The sequence below is a fragment of the Myotis myotis genome, unplaced genomic scaffold (assembly GCF_014108235.1).
Source record: "Myotis myotis isolate mMyoMyo1 unplaced genomic scaffold, mMyoMyo1.p scaffold_m19_p_14, whole genome shotgun sequence".
Classification (NCBI taxonomy): Eukaryota; Metazoa; Chordata; class Mammalia; order Chiroptera; family Vespertilionidae; genus Myotis; species Myotis myotis.
In genome coordinates, this window is record NW_023416318.1 from 18,956,780 (window position 1) to 18,969,923 (window position 13,144).

The 13,144-nt window shown below is 32.3% G+C and overlaps 1 protein-coding gene across 9 annotated transcripts in view; it reads right to left on the reverse strand.

Annotated features, from left to right (window-relative positions):
- The window catches only part of EHBP1 (EH domain binding protein 1), a 324,049-nt gene that overhangs the window by 1,965 nt on the left and 308,940 nt on the right, over window positions 1–13,144 (reverse strand). For all 9 annotated transcript variants that reach the window (XM_036334392.1, XM_036334393.1, XM_036334397.1 and 6 more), the window contains 2 exons: window positions 6,324–6,423; window positions 5,131–5,204 (listed from right to left, as the gene is read on the reverse strand). In XM_036334392.1, coding sequence (XP_036190285.1) covers window positions 5,131–5,204; window positions 6,324–6,423 — 174 coding nt within the window. The remainder of the gene's footprint in view (window positions 1–5,130; window positions 5,205–6,323; window positions 6,424–13,144) is intronic.

Sequence of the window (13,144 nt, forward strand, 5' to 3'; positions counted from 1 at the left end):
TGAGGACCTAGAGGGAAACAGGACACCAGCTTAAAAACAAAACAAAACAAAAAAAACAACCGTGGCCACTGACTCAAGCAGCCCCTCCCCCAGCAAATGCACTTTCCAAAAAACAGAGAGAAGTGCAATCCTTTTGGGTTTCTCTCTTCTCTCTCCATTGCCCTGGGCAATCATGTTAAAACTCACATGGCTGGTGCTTATTCAGATAAACCTAACAATGCACACCGCTGGTTACCATGTGAATCTTCACAAACCACACAAGAATGTGCTGGTTCAAATCCCCCCGACCCCCTCCAAAGCAAAATTTATTCAAGACAGCAAACTGCTCAGCAGCTTTATGAAAGCAAATGGTGCTAGAGGGAATTCTATCCTGTATTTACAAATTAAAAATTAGATACATCATCATGCAATAAAGGTTAGAATAGCAAGAAGCTAGAATGGTTTATTCAATTTTATCATTATTCCTTTCATTATAAGCTCAAATACATACATACAAATATATAAAACATACCATATACTAATAATCCACATCCGATACAAAACATCACACAAATAAATGGTCACAATGCATTCTCATTAAAAAAGAAATAAAATATTCTATAACATGAAGAGGAATAAATTATTACTATGAAAAGGTTCTTTTCTAAATGTAAGAATTTAAAAATAATGAAACAGCAAGACTGAAGAAAAGCCATATTTTATCATAATTTTATTCTTTGAATTAAAATGCTGAGTTTCAGGAATACTGGACAATTTTCTAATCTGGGTCTTGTTCTTAATCAGTCTCATTCTACATAGCAGATATTTTAATAGTGCTCTCCAGGGTGCAAGATCTTAAAGTTCATCTAATCTAATTTCAGGTAACTGTAGTTCTAGAAATATTAACTCAAGAGAAAAACCCAGTAAATTTGTAAAAGATTTGTAACTAAATTTTATAATTATTACGATTACTAGTTTTGATGAATATTAATTTTTCCATTCCAACCTGAAGAAATCATGTTGATTATAAGCTTTAATTTATAATCCTTACTTCCAAAACATTTTGATATAACTGGGAAATTTTCTCTGCCATACACTTAAAAAGTATAACTAAATTGAAACGTACATTTTTTAAAATAAATTTTTTTTTAAAAAAAACAGACATTGAATTATCCCTTCTCTGCATTTGACCGGTCACCTTTAAGGCTTTAATTAATAATTAGAAATATCAAGATTTCTTTAATTTTTAAAAAACAAGGCTTTAACAATATGCATGAGAGAAAACTTTTTAACACCTGATATATTGAAAATTTTTTAAAATCTTAACTTTTCCAAGCTGAATTTCCCGTAACTATAACAAAAACATTTTAAAATTATGAATATTTAGGTAATTTTCATCATTTCACAGTCAAATTTAACTGATATTAGAATTTAAATTGTAGAGCAAATAGCTATCTATGTATAGTGAGTACTTTTTACAGTAGCAAACTATTTTTACTTTGTACTTGCTTTTTTCATAGGAGTAAATTTATATACACACATATGTATTTGAATGCTAGCTTGGGAAATTAAGTAAACTATTTTTATGATTTAAAAAAATTAATACATTTAAAACTGATCAAAATTCACATCGGTACGTGCAAGCCTAAATTTAAAAAATTAAAAAAAAATCCTTTTAAAATGGCTTCACCCAGACATAATGTTGTGTTTTAAAAACCTGTATGTAAGTTTGTGTTACCTGTTATACATTTTAAGAAAGGATTATTCATCTATAGCTCCACTCACAGCTAGCTAGCTAGGTGACTTTGGCTTAGACAGACTACAATGTGGGTTCTGATTAATTTAAAGATTCCAGTGTACTTTTGCTACAAAAGCCATACTTTAGCAACAAAAGGATTAAGTTTTGATGCTGCATTTGAGCCAAATCGTTGAAATAAAGAGATTCTGTTTATGTTCATGTGCACTGAGCTGTTTTGTTAATTTGAAAAAAACCCTTTTTTATATATAGGGTCAATTATTTATTCTCTGATTCAGTTTATTTGCTGAAATTGATAATTACCTTGGAAAAAAGGCAAAAGAAATACCTATAAACACTTTAATAGAAAGGACCTACAGTTGCTGTAGTAAACCTTCCACCTTGCCACTATAAATAAGCCTGGCACTTTGATGAAAATTAACACTAGTTTTGTAAAGAGCACATTGGGGGATTGCAGTCAAGTCTTATCTTTAGTTCCAGTCAACTAGCAATCCTGAAAGAGTTTGCATCATCATCAGAGCAGGCCATTTGATAGGATTCTACCTCTGTACCTAATCAATCTATGGAAGACTGTGGCTGTGCTGTGCAACAAAGCTAAAATAGATTTACAAATGGGGTTTTAGGGGATAAGCTCCTCCACAGGATTACATATTGATTTTAAATATAAAAAGCTTATCATATAAACCATAACTACAAAAATAGTGAACCTATGCATAAATCCCTTTAGAAGAGCACCCACTTCAAACTCTAAGCCAAGAATAAATCAAGATGTACAAAATCCTAGAGAAGATCCATTCCTTGTGCAGAAAATGAACACACCACTTTCTAAAAGCCCACCCCAATGTGTGCAGAAATGAATTTACCTTTCCTGAGGGGGCATTAAGTAATCTGGAACAAAAAAAACTATAGGAAAAGTATCTGAATGATGTTTGCTAGCTTAGGGGATCCTATAACTTAGCTCAGTAGAGTGAAACTCCTGCTATGAAAAAAAACTTAAGGAAAAAAAAAGGTAAAACACAGATCAGAGTGATTATGGATTTTCAGAAGAATGGATATGTTGAATGTTGTTATTATTTTGTTCTCAAACCAAGCTGTTAATATTTTGTTCCATGTGCTGTGGCTATTAATATTCCGTGCTCTTCTGGTGAATGGTTTCAGCAGCAGATTTATTTGAAAATATTTTAGTCAATTTATTACAAAAACCATCATATGGCTACTAAGTAAATTTTTAAAAGAGATGGGCAAGAACAAAACAAAGCAAAACAAAACCAACTAATGCGGCCTGTTAGTGTGTGTTTCTGTGGTGTTTTAACACTCCAAAAGGCTACTGACCTAATCACATGTATGTCCATTCTAAGGGTTGGCTCAGAGGACACAGTCTCCACAGAACTGATTATCAGGACTGTCAGTACCTCTCCAGGACAGCTCAACCCTAGTCTGCCCAGGCTAGTGCAACAGGCCTCTCTAAGAAAGGGTCTCTATTTGTAATCAACAGGCTGCTTCTTTCTTCAAGCCTCTTTTTTCCCCTTAACCAGCAACAGAAACTTGTTGAGAGATTTGAGGCACAACCACATATGGGACAATTATGTTATTTTTAAAGAAATCAAAATCGTTTGGAAAAAAAATTACTTTTTCCCCCTCTTAAAAATATATGGCTTTCTACCGGTCTTCCATGTGTACAAGAGCAGGCAGAAAAAAAATGTAAGATTATTTAAGATTGTATGTCTCGTATGTAGGGACAGGACTGCTGATGAAATGGGATCTTTTATATGTGTCATGGCCCTCCTTTTAAGATGGTATATGGTAATAATACTGGTTTTGGGATAGAAGCAATATCTGCCTTAAAAGTCTACTGTATTGTATCAAGTTGTGTTTTAGGGATGATTTAATTATTATACATGAAAGAGTAGGCAAATTCTTAATACTCTGTATTGAGTGTAATGTATAATTAATCTATAAAGAATAAACTGAATAATGAGTTATATATTACATATACTACATATACATACATTTAAAATTGCACATATATATATACATACCATGTAAACATATCTGCAGTAACTACCTTTCACTAACTATTTAGCTTTCCAATTTCTTAAAAATTATACAATGTCTACAAAAATTATATCCAGAGGAAAAATATCATTTAATATACTTCTATTTTTTATTTCAATGATAAGTTTCAAAGAACTTCTTAAATATTTTGACAAATTTTATTCAGATAGATAATCATTATGCTTGCTATTAAACACACGATTTTCATTATCAGTGGTATAATTTGATACATTTGGATAGCCACTTGAAGGAAATTAGCTATCTGAAACCTTTTAAAATCAGTCTGATTTCTAATGAGGATGTATAAGTATTGTTAGTCATATTTATCAAATGAGATAATGTACATAAAAGTAAAAATAAAACTTCTATAATTTTAAAATATGCTATTTAGATAAATAGCATGTATTTTATCCAATAACAGTGTTAATTAAAATATTTTAAAAATGTTTTCACTTGCCTTCCCCCTTACAACCTTAAACTTCTAGTTTTTAAACTAATTAGAATTGACTTATTATGGATCAGGTACCTTATCAGGTAAAGAAGGAAATTACCATGGACAGTCAATGGGTTAAGAGGTCAATATAGAATAGGAAAATCAATTTGCATTGATTAGACAAAAGGTCCATTTTACAGAGCCCAAAGGATTAGCTTTTAAGCAGACAGACATCTTTAACTTTGAGACATTTTCAAATAATAAGGATAAAGAGAACAGCATTCTAAAACACCTAATTATTTTTAAAAAATCATATATAGTAAATGCCATAGTTAAGATAGCCAATGTTTACTGATATTATGAACTATGCTTAGGATTACTACATAATTCATTTAAAAGCTTTATGAAAAGTATGAAAGTGTTTCATTTATCTCTTATGCCAATCTTTGTCTGAATAATCGCTTAATAGGAGCTACAGTAGACTGACAGTGACATATTTCAGTGTTGACATCAATTAAATATTAAGGTAAAATTTAGATTTGAAATGTGAAAAATCAAAATGGTAAATCTTACCCAAACCTCTCCAGTGTAAACAACTTTAAATTGCACATAAAATGTAATTAAATCATTTAACTCCTTATATTTTCCATTTTATTGACATTTAAGCTTACTGACAAAATTTAAGAAAATCGTGTGTTTAATAGCTAGCATAACAACTATGTGAATTACTAGTAAGGTCCTTAGGTTTTATATGACTAATGCTTTTTGATGCTAAGGTATTTATTTGCAAATTCTGTAGGTCCCTAGTCAGATCACTCCTAGGGAGACAAGAAGTGTATTATACTCTTTAAATCTCTCTTGACAATTGACACCTCACATACCTCCACTCCACCATAGCATTTCTTACCTTCAATGGCTAGCATTGCCCGCAATTCCCGATTCAGCAGCTCATACCTTCGTTCTAAGTCATGTTCTTTTTCCCTAGGCAAGTTGCAAAAGTTCATCAATATGCTAATTACTAAATCATTAAACACTTAAAAGAACCTTTAGGTTACATTGATTTTAGGACTCATAACTGACTTTTCTCTTTAACTTTAAGCTACTCCAAACAAATGATACACAAACCTAAAACCTTCCTCAGGTTGAATATTTACTAATGCTGTTATTTTTCTTCCTCAATTTTGAATTGCACAGAGGTATATTTTAATCTGAAAATAAATAGTCTCATCCTTCAATGCTTCTTGTACTAAGTGCCAGATATAAGGCTATTTTGTCTATTTTGTCAAAGAGTTTTCATAGTTCACAACAAACATGTTTTTGTCTAGAACTCCGTATGAAAAGAACACAGAAACATGGCAGCACTACAAGTGCAAATTTAATATGGACACGGTTATAAATCTAGGACTGGTTAATTTTTGTGCTCCTTTATAATTCTTTTATCAAGTTCGGGCATAACAGAAATGACAGAAATAGCTGTTTCCACTAAAATAAAACATGTAAGCCTGTTTCTTCCCACATTAGGTGGCATAATATAAGAACACTGCTAGTTAGCAAAAAGGAACAAACATTAGGTCCTATAGTAAATTAAATGCTAAAGACTAAGAATGCTTACATTGGTTTAGTCTATATTTTACTGTAATTCTTGTAATTATAAAAAGGTCACTTCTCTGTAACTCATTAATCTTTTATCCCAAAATTTAGGGTAACATCATTTGTAGAAGACAAAGGTACTTTTGTCCTTATTAAGAGTTAGTTTAATTTTTAACTTAGAATCTGATGTTAAATACATTTCAATTTATTTATAGGTACACCAAGTCTTTTTATACACAATGCTTTATTTCTTAAACACAAATATTGTTTATATTCACTGGCTTTCTGTATAGCAAACATATTTTCAGTATCTAGCACTCTATTTTTTAAATTCTTACTGTTCAGATAAAAACTGGTTATACACTATTTTTTATTTTTATATAAAATAGACTTTAACCTCTAAGGAAAGAAAAAGTTAAGTCTAATAAATATGAAACCCTAAGAAACCAGTAACCAAAAGCCTAAGATCCACTGATGTTGCAGGAAAAACAAGCAGTTATGAGTACTTACAGGAGAGAGAGCTGGTTCATTCTCCTTATTAAGGCATTTTTCTTATTAACTAACATAAACCATTCCTGCATCATAGCTTCTTCTTCTTCGGTGTTTCTTCCTATAATTCAGGAAGAGTTATTTCTTGTTATATGACATTTGCAGGCTGATAACTGTTTAGCACAAGTGTTGTTTTTTCCTAACATAAAAACATTTTAGTTACCCCGATAGTTCAAATTAAACAGTTTATAACAACATAAGATTAAAGTCCAAGGCCTGAAAAAAGAAATTGATATTTAAAATTTCATAATCTTCTAAAATTCAATCTTCTAAAGCTGTTATTATTCAGCATGTCAAAATATACAGCCCTCCTGAACATATCTACAGATCATACTAACACTAACACAGTGTTAGTGTTAAAAGAAAAGTGTTCCAACTTTTAAATCCTCCCCAGAGGCTGATTTGTTATTATAGTTCAATGAGGAACTCATGGTGCTGACAGACATATGGTCATGATAAAGAAAAAATATTAAAAAATCATTATGAGAATTACAAGACTAGCAGGAAGATCAGAGAAGTCCAGAGATTTTGTGAAAGCTTCCACTTGTAACAACTTGTTTTTTTTCTTCTTTTTCTCCCCCAAAGTAAACTAAGACATACATGCATATACCATTCTGGAAGTTATCATCCCTAATAGGGTAAACACTTGCAAATTATTTTAAATGACCAAGTTACAAAAAATGCCTATAGCTGTCTGTGAAAAAACACATTATAATGAACATAATAATGTCAGTAAATCAGAAAACATTTGAATGGAGAGTGGTCTAACATTTTAGATTATAAACTTACTAATTGCACATTTCAAATTCACTTTTCCTAATATACATTCCATCATCTACACTACTGCCCCCCAAAGGCCACTGTATCAAGGATTATAAAATACAGTACGTATTTGATATTATTCATGTAGAAGTAGTCCACAATCATACTTAAAAATTTGCCCTAGCTGGTTTGGCTAAGTGGACAGAGGATTGGTCTGCAGACTGAAGGGTCCCAGGTTTGATTCCGGTCTGTGGGCTCGATCCCCAGTAGGGGCGTGCAGGAGGCAGTCGATCAATGATTCTCTCATCACTGATGTTTCTATCTCTCTCCCCCACTCCCTTCCTCTCTGAAATCAATAAACATATATTTTAAAAAGTTAAATATCCCAGCTAAGATTCAATATTCCAGTTAGTTCCCTAAATTTTATTTTCTTTGTGAGCAGGATATTTTCTTTTAACTTTCAAATACATTTAAAACATTTAAACAGTACAGAGGTATAACTGAGTAAAAAGTCAAGTCCTCTTTCACCAATCCCACCCCAACTCCCTTCCCCAGAAGTAAGTACTATTAAGGTTTAGCATGTCTCCTTCCAGATCACAGAGATAGCTGTCTATCACACACGTATATACCTCATCTATAGATTCATACAGGTTTTTCTTTAATATAAGTGAGATCATATCACACCGGGGTGGGCAAAAGTAGGCTTACAGTTATGAGTAATGAAACAGGTTTATTCTTGTATTGTTATTATTGTAGTAATTATTATTATTAACCTACTTGTGCCCACCCCTGTATATTACCCAGTGATGTACTGTTGTCATATTGCTTGAAGATCTACCTCATTCTTTTAAATACTTAAATAAATTATGAATGTACCATTTAATTAACTATTTCTACATTGATATAAATTTGAAGAAGAATTTAGAATGAAAATAGAGTATAAAGAACTGTTCTGTGTGCAAAAGATTATACTTCAGAGCATCCCTGTGAAATAGGTATCTGTTGTTCATCATTAGGGAGAACAGTGAGGATATATGTCTTCATTAAATGCTGTTAAAACTTTATGGTAGGGAGCAGACAGGATAGATTCTTTTAGAGTATGAACAAAAGTCTTTATTGTTTTACAGTATTTTTAATCTCTCCTTTAGGGTAGCTGGTTTTGTATTCACTTTAGACCATGTGATGTCTTGACACTAGTCATGTGATATAGGCTGCGATAGGAACAAATCCCTGGGTAGCAACAAAAGAAGAAAGAGTAAAAAGAAAAAGCTGGGGAAAAGCTTGCAATTTGGAAAAAGGCCAATTGTACCCTAGTGAAGGCCTTTTTGATCATTGAAATCACACGTGTGCAATATTAATAGGTGCAGTTACTATGATATTTTATTTTCTGATGAAAGACTTAATTCTTGTGTTTATAACTTAAGTAGCTTCTAAAAATACAGACATTAAAAGTTTGTTTTGAGTTTAACAACTTATAATTGAGGCTTTCAGGGAATACTAGAAGCAACTAGCCTACTTTTAAATTAGCATCATTTTCTTCAATGGAAGACTGCTTCCTTGACAGTAACAATATTGATGTGGTCCTATGTTATTTTCAGTTTAACTCATGCCTGGGTAAGGATAAAATCCCTCTCCCCTAATTGTTAGGAAATAACTAATAATACAGAGTTTTATGTTTCAAAAGTAAATAAGCCTAACAATAATATGTAAAGACACATTTCACATTGTGACATAGGTTATATGAATTAACTGAAAAAACATATTTAAGGTTAAATCAATTATGTACCCCGAATTCCTTATCTGAGATTGTACACAACGATGGAAATCTATACTTAGCATGGCAATAAAAAAATTAAATTTTCTTCTAACACATCATTACACTATTGTTTTCAGGGATTTAAAAATTTTTAAATTCAAAAAGCTTTTAAAAGCCAGTAAGTTGAACCATTACAAATTAATCCTGACTTTAATAACTGGTTAAAGACCCCTTTAGCTTTATAAGTAACAAAAAATATTAAAGCCTGTGATCACAGTGAGCTTTTCTCATTTCTCCTCTAACCATTTGTTATTTAATCCAATACTAGTAATCCAATTTGTCCATCAGACTTTTAAAGGGCAGAATGCAACTTCCTCAGCTTAGACACTTTTCAAAGTACAATATATTTTTCAAATGAATGCTGGATGTTTCATTTTTCCCAACTGTTCCTAGCTCTAATGCATGAGGAAAAAAAAGAACAAGATGAACATTGTTCATACTGATTAAGTAAGAGCTCATTAAAGTGCTGTCAGTGCGGTGCTTTGAATATGCATGAAGCATATAATCAGATCTAGTACCGTCACTAGAGGAGAATACGGTAAGTACAAAGGATTGATTTAATTACTTAGAGTGGGCTGTGGTGGTAAAGCAGTCTTGTTAGTGCAAAAAAGAAAAAGAGGCTGTATTCTGGCACTGTTAGAAAAAAAGGCAGTTTTAGCTTCTGCCACAATACATAATCTCAGAATAAAGCACTTTACATTGTAGCTTAGAATGAAGAATGTCATTATTTTATAAAATGGCCATAAATAATTTTTTCTTGTTTAACCTTACCTGGTTAACTACTATTTAGAAATTATTTTTGATTTGTACTTACCAGCTACATTTTTGTCATGTTAAGAGTCAGACACTGATACTTTTTTAAATTTAAATTTTTTAAATTTCAGGAACTGAAAGATTTAATATGTATTAAACTGAAAAATTTAATACATACTATTAAGGACCATTTTGAAATTTAAAAAAAATCAAAATACTACAGTTCAGTATACAGTTACTAAAATGTGAAACCATGGCTGAATTGTTATACTTATTTTAAAACATAGCCTCATGTTTATTATACAAGCAATAAAACCATCCCCATAACATTTAAAAGTATAGACTAGCCCTAGCTGGTTTGGCTGATAGTGTCGGCCTGCAGACTGAAGGGTCCCAGGTTCGATTCTGGTCAAGGGCTCATGCCTGGGTTGTGGGCTCAATCCCCAATAGGGGGTGTGCAGGAGGCAGCTGATCAATGATTCTCTCTCATCACTCTCTCTCTCTCCCTCTCCCTTCCTCTCTGTAATCAATAAAATATATATATTTTTAAAAGTACAGACTAATACAAACTCTGGTAATACTTTTTTCTACTTCGTTTTCTTAAAGACTTCCGTTTTTTATTTTGCCTCCAGAAATGCAACGTCTTTTCTGACATCACAATGTCTTAAATTAATATCAGTTTTTTCTCTGAATCAATTATTGTAGCTGGAGTATAATTTGTATAAATTTATAAACAATAAAGAATAATGATAATGGCAGAAAAAGTAACTATGTAAATATGACTTCAAATCATTCTTCCTATAACATAAACAAAAACCATTTAATAGAAAACAGCATAAAACAGAACACTACACATTTAATACATGTTAGTTGACTATAGTAACCACTTTTATATTCAATACCTAAAAAAAAGTACTTAAAGTCAAGATTTAATTTCATTGAAGAATTTATCAATGAATCTGTATGTAGTTTCATTTATTTTTTCAGAAGCAGTGTTTCAATGTAAATTTTTAAATGAATAAAAGTGATGTAAAAAACCTAAAATTTTGAAACATTGTTTAAAAGACTGTCTACTAATTAACTTTCCTAATTAATCTTTCATCATAAAGTTATCTATTTAGAAAGATATATTTTTCAACAGTGAATTCTTACATAAGTGCAAAATAAGGAACGATACAATTTTAGCTGAAAAGAAGATGAATCCAATGGAAAAAAATGAAAACACAAAGATGTAGACTTGTATATATAAACAAATTCAAAAATTTCCATCATGAAAACATTAAAAAATGCTGAAATCTTGCCATAGAACCATAGTGGATGGAGATGGCTGACTAGTGATCAGATCCATGGCCCTTAAAAGACAGAACACAGCAAACACAGCAAAGCCAAACCACACACAAAAACAAAAGAGTTGCCATTACAAATTGTCCTGTGCTATGATTACATGAATAAGATGACCTTTGGAAGACATTATATATTACAATAGAGAGACACATGAAGGTGTCAACTAAGCGGTACTGGAAAAACATACTTTAATAACAAAGGGAGTGAAATTTGGCAGTTTAAAAAATATATATATGTTTTTATTGGTTTTGGAGAGAGAGGAAGGGAGAGGGATAGAGAAATAGCAAGTGATAAGAGAGAAACATCAAATGATCAGCTGTTTCCTGCACACCCCCTACTGGGGATCGAGCCTGCAACCCGGGCATGTGCCCTGAATGGGAATCAAACTGGTGACCTCTTGGTTCATGGGTAAGATGCTCAACCACTGCGCCACACTGGCCAGGTTGGCAGATTTTTTTTTTAACATATGAAAACATAAATTTACTGCAGTTATGTAGGATCTTGGACAAACGAACTCCAAAGCCAATATTATTGCAGGACTCCAGTGCCCCAGTTTTAGAAAATATTTTAAACTGAGGAAATAGAGCATTATTATAAAAATAAATTTTACTATATAAGCAAATAGCTAATAAATGTTTCTACTCCATGAATATGCTCAAAAGCAATCAACATAAAAAAAGAAGCTCATGCCGAAACCGGTTTGGCTCAGTGGATAGAGCGTCGGCCTGCGGACTGAAGGGTTCCAGGTTCGGTTCCGGTCAAGGGCATGTACCTGGGTTGCGGGCACATCCCCAGTGGGAGATGTGCAGGAGGCAGCTGGTCGATGTTTCTCTCTCATCGATGTTTCTAACTCTCTACCTCTCTCCCTTTCTCTCTGTAAAAAATCAATAAAATATATTTAAAAAAAAAAAAAAAAAGAAGCTCATAATCTTTATTGATGTTTTCGCAGCAATTGTCTTAAACTACTAAGCATGATATGTTTTTAGAGTATTAAGAATATAAACTTTGAGGGAAATTCTGTTTCTTTTTGTTGAAGTAAAATAAAATCTAAGGCACTCCCTAGAAATAAACACACCTTAAGAATATGGGGAGAGATTCAAGGCAACATCTCTCTACAGTTAACTTTTGACAGACTTCTTAATATGCATGTTATTTTTTATAGGAAACCTCACCAAACTTCTTCCCCTTCAAACTTAAATGTAGGAAGGGACCTTTTCTCAAGGTTGGAAATTAATAGCAGTCTTCTTGTACCACCAACTCCTTAACAGAGTCTGAACAGCTTTTCTATGCCAAAGGTCAGTCAGCCCTAGATTTCTCAAAAGGCAAACTAAGCACAAACTTAAAATAGAAAAAAAAAATTAAACACATGGAAGTCATCATGGGAAAATTTTAACTGATGAAGTTCATTATATTTATTTACAGTTTATTATTTTTTTAAAATTACATATGGGACGGGGTTGACCCATAATGTTTCAGTGCTAAGAGCCTTTAAAGGTACTAATATGACCCCCATTTCAGGTAACACATGACTATCTTCACTACCTATAAGGCACTTAGCTAAAGGTAGAAAATACCCAGAACAGAACTCTGAAACTGTGTCTTTTTAAGGTACATAGAAAATATTTTGTTAAATGGAATAAATCAGTGAGTCACTTTTATAGGCATCATTCAACCAAATAAACTGTGGTCGACTTGGAAAACCAACTAGGCATACTCCAATATGGGGAAAATGTGAATTGTGAGGTACGTTTATAGATGGAGAGAGCTTCCCTAGTCACTTCTCCCCTCTCTTGAGCCCTTTTTGTTTGGACTGGACTTGGCAGATTCTTCTCTATCCCCTCTCTGCCCTAGAGCCTTCTCACTGTCATGTCATGGAAATGACTTAAAGAGTGGTTCTAGAAGTGACAGAGACATTAATGTTAAAGATGACCATGGAGAGCTGAATAAAAGTATTTCTTGAAAAGTAGGAGTGGAGAGAAACAATATTCCTAGATTAATGTATTTTAAGATATGTGATTTTAAATACGTATGTACAGGTACCTAAATTATATATTATAAGAGATCTTTCTGAACTTTTATATATTCAAGTAGGTCAGACTTTCTGGTA